Source organism: Sebastes fasciatus, chromosome 11 (assembly GCF_043250625.1).
Source record: "Sebastes fasciatus isolate fSebFas1 chromosome 11, fSebFas1.pri, whole genome shotgun sequence".
NCBI lineage: Eukaryota > Metazoa > Chordata > Actinopteri > Perciformes > Sebastidae > Sebastes > Sebastes fasciatus.
Genome location: NC_133805.1, coordinates 34945713 through 34964263, shown reverse-complemented (window position 1 = coordinate 34964263; position 18551 = coordinate 34945713). Strand labels below are relative to the sequence as shown.

The 18551-nt window shown below is 39.7% G+C and overlaps 2 protein-coding genes across 6 annotated transcripts in view; one reads left to right on the top strand and one right to left on the bottom strand.

The window, feature by feature from the left end:
• Positions 1-175: 175 nt before the first annotated feature.
• frrs1a (ferric-chelate reductase 1a) lies at positions 176-18036 on the bottom strand. 3 transcript variants are annotated; one of them, XM_074652352.1, is made up of 17 exons: positions 17908-18036; positions 11342-11591; positions 10822-10964; positions 10479-10573; positions 9877-10027; positions 9625-9744; positions 9123-9194; positions 8760-8858; positions 7027-7177; positions 6241-6354; positions 5751-5866; positions 4457-4543; positions 4213-4310; positions 4001-4059; positions 3761-3904; positions 3541-3599; positions 176-1485 (listed from the first exon to the last, which is right to left on the bottom strand). In XM_074652352.1, the coding sequence occupies exons 2-17, from the start codon at positions 11547-11549 to the stop codon at positions 1393-1395; spliced, it is 1809 nt and encodes a 602-aa protein (XP_074508453.1). In that variant the 5' UTR covers positions 11550-11591; positions 17908-18036; the 3' UTR covers positions 176-1392. The 3 variants fall into 3 exon arrangements, with proteins under 3 accessions (XP_074508453.1, XP_074508452.1, XP_074508451.1); XM_074652351.1 differs by having other exon boundaries at positions 17840-17979; XM_074652350.1 differs by lacking the exon at positions 17908-18036 and adding an exon at positions 12653-12751.
• agla (amylo-alpha-1, 6-glucosidase, 4-alpha-glucanotransferase a) overlaps positions 17176-18551 on the top strand; it is a 46611-nt gene continuing 45235 nt past the window's right edge. For 2 of the 3 annotated variants that reach the window (XR_012595973.1, XM_074652347.1), the window contains exon 1: positions 17176-17312. The gene's annotated coding sequence lies outside the window, so the exon portion shown is untranslated. Of the gene's footprint in view, positions 17317-18551 lie in introns of all 3 variants that reach the window. The other variant, XM_074652348.1, reaches the window with a different exon arrangement.

The window sequence follows — 18551 nt, the reverse complement described above, 5'->3', positions numbered from 1 at the left end:
AACTGCGATCGTTGCTGCATCACTGTGATGCTGTGTGTGATGTCTTTGCAGCGTTTCACAGTCCTTGTGTTCCACACAAGGCGTGGAAAAGCTGTGATTTGTGATGTCATACTGATTTACATGCAGTGTTATCTCGGGTTAAGAATGTTACGTAACACACTGATGTACAGTACAATGTGATGTCACGCCAATTTTTATTCGTAACAGTTACAGATAAGACAAACACTGCACAACATAAGCCTTGGGGCACTATAGTCAGCATATATATTCAAGCAACAAACAAGCAAACAAATGGATGATCATACATGTGGTGGGCAGACAGCGTGTTGTTGAAGAAGAGACCACGTCCTGCAAATGATACTTACATTTACATGTAATGTGCTATCTAGCCTGCAAACTGACATTAACAGTGCACTTTTCTCCAGTGACTTGTTTGTCTCATTCAACAAGCTGAGGTGTAGGACAAGACGTGTGTTCATGTTTGTAAGTGAGATAAGAAGCAGACTTTAGCAAGAAAAGCTAGTGAGTCTGAGGCTCTTGGCTGTCTGGCTCAGTGTGACCGTCTGCTCTGCCTGCGATACAACGCTGACGTTACTGCTTTATGCAAGATTTGATTGGCTGAATCAAAATAAGGTCCCCATCTACGTAGAGGGCGCCATCCATACATCCATGGCGCCATCGGGAAACCAAAAAAAAGAAAACAATAATTAATATATAAAATATAATTTCAATCTTATGCTATCAGATTTTTTTTTCGGAAGGAGAACACAGGACAAGTGAGCAGATATGTTACTGTAGCAGACAGAAAAGAATGCTATTTAACTTCAGTTGGACTTAATTAAAGCTCCAGTAGGCAACATCTTTTTTTGGCATCATTGGGCAAAAATTCCACAATAACCTTTCAGCATATTGTTATTCAAGTGTAGGGGGTGCATACACATTCCACTCGACCATTAAATAAGCAGGTTGTACAATGAACTGGCAACCATTTGTTGTTAAGTGAATGCAATGGAAAGGTGGAGGGAGAATGCAACATCTAGTAGCTAAATGTTATAGATGTTATCAATGTGCCTCAATCAATAGCACCTTTAAACATAAAAAATGCCACTTAAAATAAAATTAGAATATGAACATTGAATTAGAAAATTTATAGGAATAACTCAAACTTATAACTACACAAATACAACCAACAATCTGAATATAAACAAAAAAGAAACATTGATTTGTTTTTAAATAATGATTGTGTGTTCGTCGTGAAAAAAAGTTCCTCATTCTTTCTCTCCTCAGGCCTTGCTGAACTTGGAATTTACTGGTATTCCAAGCCTTGCATAGAAAGTCACCTTTTAAAAATGGTCATGGTCTTGAAAGTTAGAGTTTCTTTGCCATTAAATGTCACACATCCGCAATAGAAGACAGCAAGGCCATTAGGAGACCAGAGTTTCCCAGAGCCAAGGCAGCCAAGATGAGAGACTTTATGAAGGACCCCTGAAACAGAAAGTAAAGTAGAAGTTAGAAAGTAGACTCAAGATCTTGAAACCTTTGCTAATATACCCTACTTAGAGCAGTCAGTCCACATTGAGATAAGTACGAACCGAACGGAGTGTTTTAATTTAACCAGGATAGGTCCCATTGAGATCAAAAATCTCTTTCAAGGGAGCCCTGGCCAAGATAGGCAGCAGCACACCATACACAACTTGTAAACAGACATAAGACAGAAGAACAGATAAATACTACAATACATAACATCCCAAGATGCAGTACAAGCCACACATCGAAAATATCAGTTTAAGCACCGAGACCCCAAAGATTCTGACCCTAGGCTTTCCAAATGGTTTTAAAAAGCATTCAAAGAAATCGTGGAGTTTTAAAACATCTGCAATGTATTAAAGTCCGAGGGTGTGCAATACCTAAATGCCCCTTTCCCACTCTCTGTACGAATATTTGGTACAGACAACATGTAAAAGTCCTGTGACCACAAAGCGTACATTCCAGCGTTCTCCTGTGAAATATAAATACATAGATAGGATGGTTTAGTTTAGTTTATTAGGATCCCCATCAGCTACAGCATTGCAGCAGATGTTCTTCCTGGGCTCCCAGGAAGGAGCAGCCCAAAAAATTATAAAAGTATACCAGTGTGTGTGCCTGCAGGTTGCCAGGGCAGGCTATCCTACCCAGTAGTACAGCTCACAGTGGTGAGTCAAGGCTTTACGGTTGGTGATGAATCTAAGGGAAGCATGGTAAGCTGTATCAATCATATGCAATGTCTGAGCAAAGGCATAGTCCAACACAGGTAACAACGTGGCAGCAACTGTGTCCAATGTTGTCCAGGATGATTTGGAAGTTGTGTGAACGTGGGTTAGAAAGGTATCCCAGCATCTCAGCAAGCCCTTTGGTAATGTACCGGTAGTCTTTTTAGCATTTAAAAATTAGATATTGATTTAGTTCTATTTTTGTTCTCCACCAACTCCTTAGAAAAAAATGCTCCACAGCATGTTTGGTGCTAGGCAGGTAGGCCTAGTGTAAACTGGCCGAAACAGTAAAGTTGTAGAAACAGCTGCAGATTGTCACTACAAGCATGCACCTTTCATATACAAGTAATCATGTGATCCATTGTTAATAGAACTAATCGATTACAACTCATTAAAGGTTCTCTACCGTACTTCTGTTGCCAAACTGTGAGCGCATACTTACATACCTTATTATTGTTTACCAACTGTCAAAGGGTCTAAAGGATATAACATTTCGTTTCATGTGAATATGCATTACGATCAGGTTAAAAGGTGTATCTATTGACTGCATCTCACTGCTCCAAAATAGGTAGTTAAAGGTGCTATATTCGATATCCAGAGCATTAATATATCATCAACAACTATTGTCTATGTAAAGATATAGAGGAGTAATGTCTACCTGAGCAGAGAATGAAGTCCCTCTCCCTCTGTGTGTGTTGTAATCAGAGCTTCTCTGTGCTTTGTTGACATTTGTTGCATGTGAGCGTGCCCCATGGGCTAGCTGCCAGCCGACGCTCTGCATTGCAATCATATGGCGGTTACAGCTGATAATGCTGCTCTGACCAACAGCATCATCGCAGAAGCGCATAGCAACCAACCTTCGGTTCCCCCTCAGGTAAACACTGTTTGTCGTTGTTAGCGCTGTTAGCACCGTTAGCTGCAAGCCGTCCGGCTCGCCATTGCCATGTTGAGAGCCGTTGAGAGGCAATAGAAATCCTGTATTTAGCACCTTTAAATGGAATATAAGTTGACTTTTGTCAAATAACAGCTTTTGATATCAGCAAGAACACTGTAGTCCTTATTGCAAATTTAGTGTAGGCTATTGTGAGTTTGGACTCCCGAGTTCAACATGCGAAATTAGAGGAATACTCTGTTTTGAGAAAAGTCTAATTAGACTTCACAACAGGAAAGCACAGGTGTAACACATCACTAAACACAAAGTATGACTCTGTTCCATTTAAGTGTCAGTAAGCAATGAAAGTGATCCAGCTTCAGAATAGTATAGGGCACACAGATAGAAGCTCATACCTACCCAGAAACCATGCACTGATTGGTCAGAGAGGATGGCCTGTTGGTCATCTGCTCCCAAAGCTGCTGGTCAAACAAACAACAGTTAGAGTAGCATGTAGGTATATGGAGAATCACTCAACAGTGCTCTCGATACTCTGTCATGTCATGAAGAATAATTCGTCTTGCAGTAAAACCCTTATGTTACACAAAATGAAAAATTGACTTCAATCAAGTTTTAATACATTTCTTGATGTAGAGGTGCTTGTGCATCAGGAGGAGGAACCTAAATGAGGCCAGCCATGTCACATAGCCAATCAGGACATGTGTTGCCCATGGCTGGGGGAGGAGCAGGGATGATTGACGCGTCCCCAGGAACATGGCTGCCACTGTAGACACATAGAGGACACAATGTAACTTTGATCAGCCAGGTAGGAAAGGTGTTATTAAAAAAACTTTGGAGATTAATTTGAATGCACACCAACCTGCCATGATCTCAGTCACAGACCCAACTCCCCAGTGGCCCCAGTTAAAGATATATCTCCTGGACAGAGATACAAATAATATCAGTATATTAATAGCCTATACTGTAATAACAATATACAGTACCTGTCCTTTAACCGGCTGCTTCAGATTACCTCAGAAACTGAGGAAACATTGCAGTTGCTTCTGATTTTAAATGTAAGAGGTATTTTACCTGTGTGAGTCAGGTGACGGTCTGATTGCAGCCAATATTGGTTGAATCAGAGATAATGTTAGAACGCAACAGCCGAGGTATGGATGGACACCTGCATGCTGCACACACACACACACACTCAGTCATTATATCATTGGAATACATAATGTGTAACTGTACAAAATGAATAACTTGGACTTTATGCACTGACTGTGTGTGTGTGTGTGTGTGTGTGTGTGTGTGTGTGTGTGTGTGTGTACTGTACCTTGCTCCAACCTTTCCTGTAGAAAAATGGGAGGCAAAAGGCTACAATGGTCAGAGTCACAGTTAGCATCATCAGGCCTCGATGAACCTACAGACACACACACATACACACACACACAAACACACCTTAACAGCATTCAACATCATGGTATTGCCATTTCTTTCACTTCTTTTTTTGCAAAGCTGGTGTGTGTGTGTGACTGTGAGACTAAAGACCAGTTAACTGGGGACGGCTTGTCCAATTGGAGACAAAAGCCATGCCCCTTTTTGGGTCACTTGTTTGGGTTAGGTTTGGGGACTATACCAAGCCCTCAGGAAGAGTGCCAGTCGTTTATCCCAACTTTCGTAATGGCCAAACAGCGGTACTGTAATTTCTGTGTCCGTCGCGTGATGCCATTTGGCCCAAAAATACTTTTTCCCATAGACTTACAATGGGAAAGAGATGTCTGTATCTCAGCGGATAATTTTGTTTTGAGGTGATTCAACTTCCCAGTACGATCACTCTAATAGTCCTTATTTAAAAAATTAAGTTTTTAAAGTTGTAAAATTAACTAATAGCCGAATCCAGAGTTATTTCCTTTCCTCAGTTCATGTGAATGAGACCCAGACCGAGGCTGGAGCGCAAGCCGTGACGTCGGCGGGATGTTGGGACCCCGTGAACGAGCAATGTGACCGAGCGGACGCTACTACGCATGTTCCATTTGCCCAAGATCCGGGTACTTTTCCAGACGGAAGTCGAGCCATTTAGGCTTCATGCGCCACTGAGCAACTTTCATAGGAATGAACAGGGCCCAGCCTTCAAAGCTGTATCCAGCCATGACTGGGGTCATGAAAATGTACCGGCACAGGTCTTAGTCTAGTTAATAGTCACTCTTTTTGTATGGAGAACTACACCCAAACGTGTCCGAGCCCTGAATGTAAAATAATAAGAAAGTATTATTAAAACTATCTAACTGATTAAAATAATAAGAAAAAAATAAGTTAATATACACATATATGTTAATATTAACTTAAAAAAAAAATATATATATAGTAAGATTAGGAACTGGGTCCAAAGTCAAGAGTGAAAGAGTGAAAAAGCTCCAACAATCAACTATTACCATTTTAAAGGCAAAAAAAATCAACAACTTGGAAAGTGGTGTGTGGGTGTTAGTATAAGGGTGAGGGTTGGGCAAGTAGTGGTTATTATTAGGGTTACGGTAAGTCTCCAGGGAATGAATGTAAGTCAATGTAATGTTCCCAAAAGTGACCTAAGTAAATGTGTGGATGCGTGCGTGCATGTGCATAATATCTACCTGGAACCAGACTTTCTGGCCGAGTAGAGTTTGGTTTGCCCAATCAGGTTTGTAGAAGCTGGCAATGAACGTACCAACACTTCCTGTTAGCATCCAGGCTAATAGCATTAGTGCACCTACAGAAGTAGAGGCAATTCAGCAGTTACTTTCCACAGCTAAACACGCTTCCAAAAGTAAAACACTAACATGTTACACTTAAAATAGTTTAATACTACCCTGCAACATCATAATGGCAAGACTATTGCATCTGCTCCTTCTGACCAAAATCCGCTGGCAGACTGATATCATCATCTTATCTGATTATCTAATAATGTCTTTTCTGACACTTGGCAGTGTGTGCATCACTGAAGAAATGTGATTATGATTGCATTTACATATTTTACATATGTTGTAGGTAACTGATAGAGCCTAGGTTACACATCCGTGGGCTAATTTGACTGCACCAGACACTCTCAGTGACCTAAATGTAAAAATTAAGCACTCAACAAACCATGTATTTTCATAATGATGGGTCCCCGGGAGCCTCTCAGGACCTCAGGGGGTCCAGTGATGTGTTTTCTATGGGTGGAGATTAATGGCTGTTGACTATGTTTCCATATTTCACCTAGAGGAGAGATACAAGAATTGTGCTTATTAAATTCCTGCAAGGAATTTCAATTTAAGTTATTACTTTTAAATGCCCTATTACCCCTGGTGCATTCAAGGCAAATGGGACATAAGAGTTCTCAATGTTACTGTTTAACAGTCATTCTAGGAATCCCAGAGCTTTTGAAGTCAGATATTGCTGACAATACCAGCAGACTGACACACCCTTTGAACAAACAGCAATACAAAAATGAATCCTCATCCATCAAATGTGTGTTAAGAATGGGACACACAAGTGTTACAGTACCTACTCTACCAGACTGCAGCATCTTCATAACATTTTCTCTTTGGAGTAAAGCAACACTGCAAGTGAGTAAAAAAGTGGGAATTCATTGGTGCCATGCATTCATAAATCACTTCAATCTTGAAAGGCCAATCGACCATTAACCAGAGTGTAAGGAAAAGCACTGTACTTTATGTGCTCATCATTTCCTGTTAATGACATCCTGTTCCCCAAATAAAACTGATACCATTCCACGAGTTGATGCTGATCACACTGCTGTGTGACATAATAAAGCTTTGACAGCTTGATAAGAGCAGTAATTGGCCTTCGAAGACACGGGACGACTGCCAGGGTCAATGGGTTCCATTTCCAAGGTAACACGTACTGTATGTGTGCAGACTCTCTCACCGTACTCAGCATGTCCGTTGGCTAGAAACAGATAGTAGTCTTGGTCCAGATCATAGCGGGCTGCTTCCTGATTGGCCAGTTTGACTGGTCTACTCAGCCTGCACTGAATCACTCCATCTGCAAGTCGCCATGACACTAAGGAGAGACCAGACTGCAAACACACACACGCACAGAAAGAAGGAAATAAGATAAATAAGAATCTGGTGGTTAGGGCCTTCATATCCAATACAATTTCAGGAAGGAAGACTTTGCTTTCTCTGTGAGAAGATAGATATCAATCTCCTGTCTGCATCTTAAAGTGGCAGTAGGCAGTATATTTTTGGCATCATTGGGCAAAAATTCCATAATAACCTTTCAGCATATTCTAATACAAGTGTTCTGAGAGAAAAATAGTCTTCTGCACCTCCTCATGGCTCTGTTTTCCGGCTTTAAAAAATCTAGCCTGTGACGGGAGACTTTGACCAATCACAGGTAATTTCATTGAGAGAGCGTTCCTATTGGCTGTGCTCCGGTCATATGACCAGAACTTGGCGTTCCTTCAACAGATTTTACAATGTTGCGTCACAAACTTTCTCATTTTACAGCTAAACAGTACACTACAAGATGATTCTGAAAACATTTGAGGAGATAAATAGGCATTAACGTAACAGAATATTGATTCATATTTGATCAGCGCTGTCTAGTTTGACCGTTTGGTCGGAGTTCGCAAGTGATTGACAGCCGGCTCTCATAGACGGCAGCTTAACAGCAGGCCGCAGATCAGCTCTTACTGCTTGTTTTTCTCCGGTCCTAAAAAATCTTGCAGATGCCGTTAGGAGCACCAGAGGACACAGAGGAAAATTTTTTTTTTTTCAGGTTACCTGTTTCATGTACTACTGTCACGATATAGCGACCATTTTATAAAAAATACTTTTTTTAATCATATTTGCTCCAATCAGGCCTACTTCAGCTTTAAATGCCAACTCATCTGTGTTCTTTTCCAAATGGAAAGGTCCACTCCGCCGTTAGCAGAAAGCAGTGACGTTTATGGGGTTGTATACTCCCTCATTCAAGGTAAAATGACTGTTTTTGTAAATGTAGTCTGGTGGCTTTGAAGAGAGCGATATAACCACTTTCACTGCTTCTCCAAACTGGTAGCATGCCGACCGCCATCTAAGTTACTGTATGTACTGTATATACACACTGACTATGGATAAGGCTATATGTATATATATGTATAACATCATCATGCATAAAACCTACGTCAGGTCACATGGGAAAACGTTTTTAGAAGGGCTTGGGAAAATAGTAATTTGACGCTAAAACATATGTACTTTGTCCAAAATTTGAATGTTCGGATTTGAATACATAAGAAACACCACTATGAAACTACAGAATGACATAAAAACCTAAAAAAGAAAAACTATAATGGACCCGCCCTTTAAGTATGGATGATGTGGTTAGCTTAGCTTAGCATGAAGAATCAGAATCATCTTTATATAGATATAAACAAAAACAACAACAATATTTAGACAGCACTTGATTACATAAAAAAGAAATGATTGACAAAATGGAAAAATATCTAGACCTTACAGCATACATGCAGTGAGCCCCATGTATGTTTTTGGCAGTACTAAAGTCTATTTTCTTTTAGGTTTTCAATGAGATCTACTGTAGTATTCAATGTTCCCTGCTCCTGTTATTCCCATTTATATTTCACTGGATTTATTCAGAGAAAGTGTTCCATGTGTCACCTGTGACTGGTCCTCAGGGTGTGTTCGTCCACTCACAAAGGCAGCACTCACTGATACTCTATCTCCATCTTTTACACACATATACACATCATCATTGCCCTACACACACACACACACACACACACACACACACAAGCATAAACACAAAATACATACGGTATTTACTAACATATTCAGGTTAATATAGGTGTAACATGTTGGTAAATAGATCAAAACGGAAAGTTATGTTACTTCTATAGTAGTATAGTATAGTTACCTCTCAGAACTCATGCAGCACTCTAAGGAGTCGTTCTTGATCAAAGCTGGAGATATTTTTTTGATTATAAATATATATATAAATGTTACAATAAGGGACTAGCTTACCATCCATGTGTCCCAGGACAATGCAAAGGCAATGTATCCCTCCGCTGGGCCACTCAGCTCAAATATCACAGACTGCAGAGAAATGTGATTAAGATTCAGTAGATAACATTAATAGGGTGTCAGTTAAGCAATCGTAAAAAAAAAACTGTAAGCGTCTTATTTTACGTAACAAACATACTTATTTTAACCCAAACCACGATCTTTCCTAAACCTAACCAAGTACTGTTGTTGCGTAAGCAAACCTGAAAACTCTGTAAAGCTACGTTGGAAGTTTATTTTGAAAAGACACTCTGCATGTAACAGGCAGAAACTGACAGGCCAGCACTGACATGTCCAAAGCTGATGCTAGGGGTACCTAGAGCGTCATATAAAGTTGGTGTCGGTATTTGACGAGTTGGGAGTGAGAATGTTGTTGCTCAGTTTGAATATTGTAAGGATCTATTGATGTTAAAATGCTTAATGTAGCACTGGCACCTTTAATTTAAACAGTTAAAAGTCAAACCGTTTTGTCCGGTCCATCTGTAGTCATGGACAGGAAGAAGCAGTGAGGATCTTCTTTTGGATCACAGCCTGGAGGATCTAGCAGGCAGGATTTCGATTGGCCACATCCCTCAGAAGTAAACTAAAGGTGTAAGACGGGGAGGGGGGAGTTATTAGTCTTAAGTGTTACACATAATTTCACATTAAAATGTATTAATTACTGCAGACAGGAAATCCCTGTCACAATCAGAAGTTCAAATGCTGTAACACTCACAGGCCCAGGCAGGATGGGGGGTGTGGTCGTAGGTTGTACTGGAGGAGGTGTAGTGTCTGACTGAGGTGGCTGGGGAGTAACACCATGCTGATAGATGATTGGTCCAGGCAGCTTCACCCAAAATACACTGTAGTGGGCAACTACAGTCACACTGGAAAACATACCCATAGATACACTCACATTGTGGAATATTCTGTCCTAAAGTAAATACAAGCCTTTAGAATAAAGACACACTGTCATACAAACATTTCTTTAAATATACATGGCAAAAATGCCTGCTCCCTATGTAGATATGGGCTCATTCTAAGCTAATGAAAACAAAGCAATTCTTAGTTTTAGGTGATTATACACTAATGAAAACATAGTTATGAATATTATATTTAATTTATTATATTTTTGCTAATATATCCCCCAACATATGCTACACACTTGCCCTTCCTGAGTCAGTTTGCCGACTTAATTCTCTTATGGTGCTACTGGAGCATTACTTTTTTGTGTATCCAATTGTGCCGTAATCAACCATTATTTGTGACTGCAGTGGCCACTGCTCAAAGAGAGTTTCATAAGTTTTGATTGAGTATTTAGAAAGAATAAAAACTCACAAAAACTGAACCTGTCCGGGAGCATCTTTAGGAGCATTCCAGATGACAATAACCTCTGTCTGTCTGGCATCACTCGTATGGCTCACTGCTGAACCCTGGACACACACACACACACACACACACACACACACACACACACACACACACACACACACACACACACAGGTCTTAAGATTTCAAATTGTATTTTTCATATATTTTACATTTTGTTCAATAATCTTATGAGTGTGTTAGCTGAAATTTGTTATCAATTACTTTTTAAATGTGTTACTTTTTGATTTGGTATTTAAACTTCATAGTACTTCATCACTATGTGTCTTTATGTGCATGTGTGCGTATGTACCTTGTGCTTATTACAGGGGAGCAGCTGTGTCTTGTTCACATTGGTTAGGGTGAAGGTGCCAACGGTGGATACTGAGCCCTGATTGGCTGCATCTCTGGCCTGAAGCAGAAAGCCCTCAAAATACGATGTTCCGGATAGGATGACTGGAAAAGGTTACAAAAGTGTCAAAAAATTAAATATAAAAAGAAAATGATATGAACATTATCAATCATTTCTATTCAGCTGGTTCTAAACTGACCAGGTTTCATCTTCAATGGAGCCTCAAATTTGATTAGTTTGGTCATTGTGTTATATTTATATTTATAAAGAATATGCTCGCTGGCTTCTTCCTTTTGGAGTACTGCATAATTAAAAAGTAAACTGTTTTTGCTAACTTTGACAGTATGGATTCTGTTTTAGGGTGGATTTCCTATTACATTTTTCACATTAGAGGCTTTATCACAGCGATGGGTTTCATTGATATGCATGCATTGGCAGTGTTGGGTCTTGGGCGACTGACTCTGTCACAGTCCTTAGTTACCTTGGATCCGGTCTCCTGGACTGAACGTGGTGGTGGTGTTGGTTTCTAGGCGGTAGGGGCTGTGAGTGGTTTGACCGGGGACACCATGGTGGGGTTCCATGCTGCCACAGACTTTGGTGACCTTGCCGTCGGCATAGCAGCCTGCCGGCACCCAGTAACACACCACAACAGAGATAAAGAGAAGACAACGCAAGCCCACGGGAGACATCTACCAGGTGAAGTATCAGCTGCTACGCGGTGTCCACAAAGTCTGAAATGAAGAAAGAAATCACACATTCCTCCAAAGAATGAATTCAACATGACCACGAGCAACATTTCTGGACTTATTTACAAACTGTTTCCTGTATCTGACAAGTTGTATCCACACTGTCATTGTTACAAAGGATAAACCATTCAGCAGCTGAAGCTCTCCTTCATGTCAGTATTGCACTTCTGTGAAGTTTGGCTACTCACAAGAGACAGAATAATGAAGAATGGTCAACTTGATGCAGTAGAGGCTTCTACAAAAAAAACTCCTACACTTCCCATGATGCAACCATCAGCATCTTTTCATTAGACCTCAGCTCTCCGCACACACCAATAGAATGTCTCTTCTCTGAGTCAGATCAAAACACATCTCAACATTTGTGGCCTCAGTGACCCTACACATTCTTCAGGACACATCTTTTAACAGAAAGAACAGCAAACAGACACTTAAGCACTAAGGAGAAGGCTTTCCACTCTATTCTAATCACTGCAATTCATTTTTAATGATGGCCTTTGTGACAACGAGACACTTGTTAAGTAATCCCGGGGCACTGGTGGGCCACCACCTGTAAAAACTGTCATAAAATATACCAAATAAAGAAAGAGCTTAGCTACTTCTAGAGCAGAGGTTTGACTCTTTGGCTCAGTGAACGGAAGCGAAACAATATGACATTAATTATTACAGTAGCCATCAAAAGATGATCACACAGAATAGCCTAAACGTGGTTAAAGAGATAGATCAGAGATACAGCAGTTTTGGGAAATTTTTACAGTTTTTCCCAGAGTCAAAAAAATGCCTCAGGACAGACCTTTTTTATGTCAAACAGCAATATCAGGCTATCTTGACTCAATTGTTGAGTGTCTACGGGATCAAATAACATAATCAATATCCCAAAGGCATCCTGAGTGAAACTAAGCAAGTAAAAGGGGGGATGAGCGGGTGCGTTTTTCTTAGCTTTGTCTGACGGGAGGTCCACAGTCTCAGACTTTGAAACCCCTTATTTAGAGGAAACCTCAAGAAGGAAAACTGGTAATCAAAGTGAGGGATAAGGTTGTTGTACTCACCACTGTTCCTGCTGCAGTAGAAGGAAAAATGTCCAAGTGTGACTATATATATATATGTGAGTGCAATATCATTTCCCCTTTCCCAGTGTCCTGTGTGTGTGTGTGTGTGTGTGTGTGTGTGTGTGTGTGTGTGTGTGTGTGTGTGTGTGTGTGTGTGTGTGTTATTACAGCAGTTTTACAACCTGATGGATGAACTATTGGAACATCCTGATAAGACTTTTGCCTCCGGGGCAGATTTCATTACCCCATCACGTGTACATTCCATTTACAGATAATAGGCCTACTGTACATACGGCGCCTGAATTGGACCAAAAAAGGTGCCAATACCCTAATTCAGACATTACATGACATGATCATTACATGTGTCTTGGATCTTGGCTATATAGCTATCTCTATTTAGACACATCATGGTAATATATCCCACTTTGAATGTATTTTTGTATGCCTTTCATTATATATGACATACAGAAGCTTTATTGGCCATGTATGAGGAGCCTACACATACCAGGAATCTGCTATTTTTGCTCTCTTTTTGTACATAAGCCATAAGCTGCACAGAATAATATATATAGCAGCTTTTGGAGGTGGCCACAACAGAAATGAGAAAATTGCAACGGTGGTTTGACAGAAACAAATTGTCATTAAATTTGGACAAAACTAAATTGATGTTATTTGGAAGCCAAAAAATAGACATACAAGTACGAATGATGATAGATGATGTTAATATTGAGTATATGAAAATACATTTCTGGGTGTAATACTGGTCCACAAAATCTGCTGGAAACCTCAGATAAATGATGTAAGAACAAAGCTGGCAAAGAGTGTAGAAGTTTTAGGGAATACAAGACACATACTGGACCATAAATCACTGCACATTCTGTATTCTTCACTTGTATCACCATATCTGAATTACTGGGTGGAAGTTTGGGGTAACACTTATAAAAGCAACTTACAACCATTATGCATACTACAAAAGAGAGCAATCAGGATAGTAAATAATGTGGGATATAGGGAACACACCAACACACTGTTTTTAAAATCACATGCATTGAAATTCATGGATTTGGTCAAATTTAAAACCGCAATAATTATGTTCAAAGCAAGACATAATTCACTTCCGGGCAATATTCAAAAATGTTTTGAGACAGGGAGGGGGGTCATAATTTAAGAGGAAAATTGAATTTTAAAAAGCATTGTGTTCGTACAACAAAGAAGAGTATGTGTATTTCAGTCTGTGGGGGGGATTTGTGGGATGGGTTAGGTGATAAGTTGAAGCGGAGCACAAATTTAAATCAAATTAAAAAGCTATACAAAAAAGACATTTGTCCGAGGTGGATAAGGAAGGGTTGTGTTAAGGGTTGTGTTATATCGTGTTTTGTTTGTTATTATTTTCTATCTGTTTTTATTTATTTTTATGTTCGAAATAAAGTCATTCATTCATTCGTATATATATATACATATATATTTATATACAGTATATATATGTATATATATATATACAGTATAAGCCAAGGGCCTTGAAGGAGGTTATGTTTTCACCGGCGTTGGTTTGTTTGTTTGTCTGTCTGTCTGTCTGTCTGTCTGTCTGTCTGTCTGTCTGTTAGCAGGATTTCTCCAAAAGTTTGTGATGGATTTGAATGAAATTTTTTGGAGGGGTTGAGTGTGGCACAATGAACAATCCATTAGATTTTGATGGCGATCCGGATTCAGGAATTTTTTTAAGGATTCCAATTAGCCTGAGCATTAAGACCACAGGGTATAACACATGCGCAGTGTAACTGATGATGTGTTGATGACTCGTGACCCCGCCCCCTTCTGAGAGCAGAGAGATACGTGTGTGGATGTGTGGCAAGACATCGTGGTGTGGGAGCTGCTGGCCGTCCGCGGTGAGAAAGAACAAAGCGGTAGATGACGGATGAGAGACAACGTAGTGTAACATTATACAGACATAACAAGGCTGCTGAAAGAGAGAAGAGGCATCTGCCGATACGTTACACGGAAACACACCGTGTTAATAATAAGCTGACCACCTCACGGTACCGCCAGCTGTGAGCTGTGATCTGTTTTTAAAGTCAAGCAGCTTGGCGGAGGTCTGCGCTCTCCGAGTACCATTCTAGTTTTCATTGTACTGCCATTGTGGGTCAGTAGTGTTCAACATTTCATTCTGCATGCTAGCGTTTTTAGTTTTCTTCATGTTGTTATTTTTCCAGTGTGAATGCACTACATACTGAATATTAATAGAGTAGTGTGCAAGTACGGCTATACATATATGTTGTTCAACCAGAAAAATGCTGCAAATCATGTCAAAACATTTTCCCACTCAGTGTGCCTGAGCTTCTCCTAGTTTGGGATTTTATTCTAAATTTGGATTTGTTGTTGTGTGTGGAGAAGATTTCCCACTGGTGGTATGAGAGGGACACTCATTTCATCATTTACACTGAGGAGTCTTCGCTGGGCAAGAGATTAGTTCACATCACATTCACAGACAGCTTGTCAGTAACATAGTCCTAGAAAGGTTTTTGATTATCAGCCTTTCCTCTCTGATATGATCGTTTCTCCCTGAACAGAGAATGTGCAGTAGAATTTAATATATGTGCACATTTTAGCATTCAAATTCTGCTTTGTAAATGAATAGTGTATCGAAAGACAGTAATGTGTCACAGCGTTTCTAATGACCAGGCCTGCTGAGTCATCTTGAAGAACATTTGATCAAAATAAAATTTTAGTTTCCCATGATGCTCACAATGCTTTTTCTCAAGCTTTTCCACCCTGACAACCGTATAGAGGAATCACTGAATATACAGAATATCATGTTAGTGTATGAAATATATAGACAGTGAAATAAGACTTAGCATGGATGGTGGGATGTGATGTTGAAAGATACAGTGAATGAGACATTTATAATTAAAAAAAGAAGAGATGCTTAAACAGTGTAATATCATTTTAATAATGTTTACCAAGAATAATCAGTAACAATAATCTGATTACAGAAACTCAGAGGCAATTCCTTCATGATTTCCGATTACATTTTATTTGACTTTATCTGTGTCAATGGATGGATGACATAATCCTGACATTATGCTCCTAGCTAGTGCTCCTGCAGTACAGACCACTGGTGTGCTGCTCTCTGTCTGCCCAACGTCTGCACTGCAGTGCCAGCTTATGTAACTCCCCTGTCTGTTTATGTGTGTACGTGATGTGTTGAAGTGTCTGGTAAAGCTTAGAAATTGCGCAACAGAAATTATGCAATTTCATGAGCATTTTGGCAGCAATATCCTATTGCAATCAATTTGTTATTGCTGTAAATATACAAGATTGCATTGATGTTTCCATCATTGCACACATAGCCTACTGTTGCAATCATTGTCTAGTAAGACTTCGTGTTAAACTTGACAAATAGACAAACTTTGCCGTGGGGTTGAGGGTTCGAATACAAATGCAAGTGGTAAAAGGTAAATAATTAGTTCAGTGCTTCAGCAACCACCACTGAATTCCCCATGAGCAAGGCACTAAGTTCCCAACTACTTCAGGACAACCGGTATATACCATAAAGTGCAAGACTGACTGAAGCTACTGGGCAGCTTCCAGGAGACATCCTATGTTATGATGTTATGTTATGGAATTCATATTCACAATAAATGAGCACTGCACAAATCTCTCGCTTAAACAAATACAGGTTTCAAAGGTCCCATATTGTAAAAAGTCAGATTTTCAGGTATTTTATATTAAAAAACAGGTTTAAGTGCTATATAAATACTGTTAAACTATCAAAACATTCAATATACGGAGAAATGCACACAGCCCGTATTCAGAAACCGTGCGTTTGAAACAAGCTGTCAGGATTTCTGTACATTTGTGATGTCACAAATGTACAATATTTAGACAATTTCACAGTTTTAAACGTAAACATTCTTAATGTGTCCCAGTTTATTTCCTGTTGCCGTGTATGTGAATGACATCAGCTGACAGGAAGTAAACATGGACCCAAGCTGTTTCCTAGCAGCGCATTCCGTTGCCATTCCGTTGAAATGCGCTAAAACGGAGCGTTTCAGACAGAGGGTAAATACATATATATTCAGGCAGACAGTATGAGGAAAATAAAGTAGTTTTTTAACATTACAGCATGTAAACATGTTCTAGTAGAAACACAAAATACAAGTATGAACCTGAAAATGAGCACGACATCCTATGGTATCGTAAATTCGTGAACCTGGTTTGATAGCTCAGGGCTTATGCCCTTTTCGATCCATAGGAAATCGTTGGAGGAGGAGCCAGGTTGGTGTTGACGCATCATGGCCAATGCCTGGCCAGTTGAGTTTTTTTTTTTTTTTTTTTTTTTTTTTTTGTATACATATATACATTTTTCCCTCTTTTTCTTTCCCTTTTTCTTCCCTTTCCTCATAACAAAATAAAATAAAATGAAATATGGATAAAACAAAATGGAGAGAAAAATAAATTAAAGAAAGAAAAAAAATTAGCACGATATGGGACCTTTAAAAAACATTTAATTGTTCCGTTTTACTCGGGTTATTACGGTAAAGGCCTCCGGTCTGCGGACCACGCCCCCTCAGCTCAGACACTGTCCATCCCAGAGACACAGAGCTGTCTCACTCCAAACTGTCCTCCTGTTGCTGTGACTGACCCAAGACACAACTGACAGGTGAGTGGGAGTGGACATTCACACATGCTCTTTGCATTGTCGTGTAATATTGTGTCCCCGTTCTCAAGTTTGTAATCAATATGACCAAACCTGCATTACTTCCGTCAGTAAAATATCAACCTGACGGCACCGCCCACTCCATACATTCTGTTGGGGCCGACTGTAAGAAGTACCAAGTGAACCACAAGTTAACTGCGTTGCTTTATATGATTAAGGGGCCTTAGGTCAATTATACGTATGCCGAATTTCCAAGTGGTTACTAACAACTAAATCAGGACTTTGCATTATGTTTTACGGTGAATAAATGTGTGATAATAAGCGAGGCAACATTAAATGGCCGCTATTTTGATGGGAGTTTGGCTCAAACGGGACATTAGCTTTGCAGGGTTCCTGCAGCACCGTGGCGAATGATTATCTACCGTCATCTTGATATTGTACGTCTATATAACTATTCTGTGGTTGGTATGGAGCCGATGTGCCAGGGTTTTATAAATAGATAGTTTGACATTAAAGGCTGGATTCCTGACCTTGTTCTGGTCGGACTGCAGCTCTGCGCAAACTCAGAGGAGAGTTCAGTGACTCAGGATGCATTCACCTTCTCCAAATGAACCCAAAGCTGCCACAGTGTGATCTGGTGCTGTGTGGAGAAGTCTCGGCTAGTTTATGGCTACTACTATTGTTCAAGTAGGCTACATTGCTATCCAGGGCCTCTACTTGTGGACGAAGGAGTTCCAGGAAGTCCTTGGCAAAAATATTTTTTTTAAATGTTTTTCCTTTGTGATTGTTGCTAGACTTAAATCCTATAAAACAGGATGTGAGGTGTGATTCTAGCCATTTGTTAGGGCCATTCCAGGTTTATGATTCAGATATAAGTGAAATGTAATGTCCCATCTACTAAAAGCATGTTCTAGTTTATAGTCAGTGGTGTATGATGTATTCAGATCCTTTACTGAAATAAGAGTAGTAATGCACATCCAGAAATACTCCAGAACAAGTAGGCTATTCACTAATAGTATCAGAAGTAAATGCTCATTATACATAACGGCCCCTGTCAAAGTGTTATATTATTGTATATAATATATCTGTTATCACTAATGTATTAATGTAGAAGTGCAATGTGCAACATTTAACTTTTGTAGTTGGTCACGGCAGAGCCAATTATAACTACTTCATATGTACTACTGGGTAGTGTGTAGCTGAGCACCATATGTTATTACAATATAAAGTACGACATTTGCA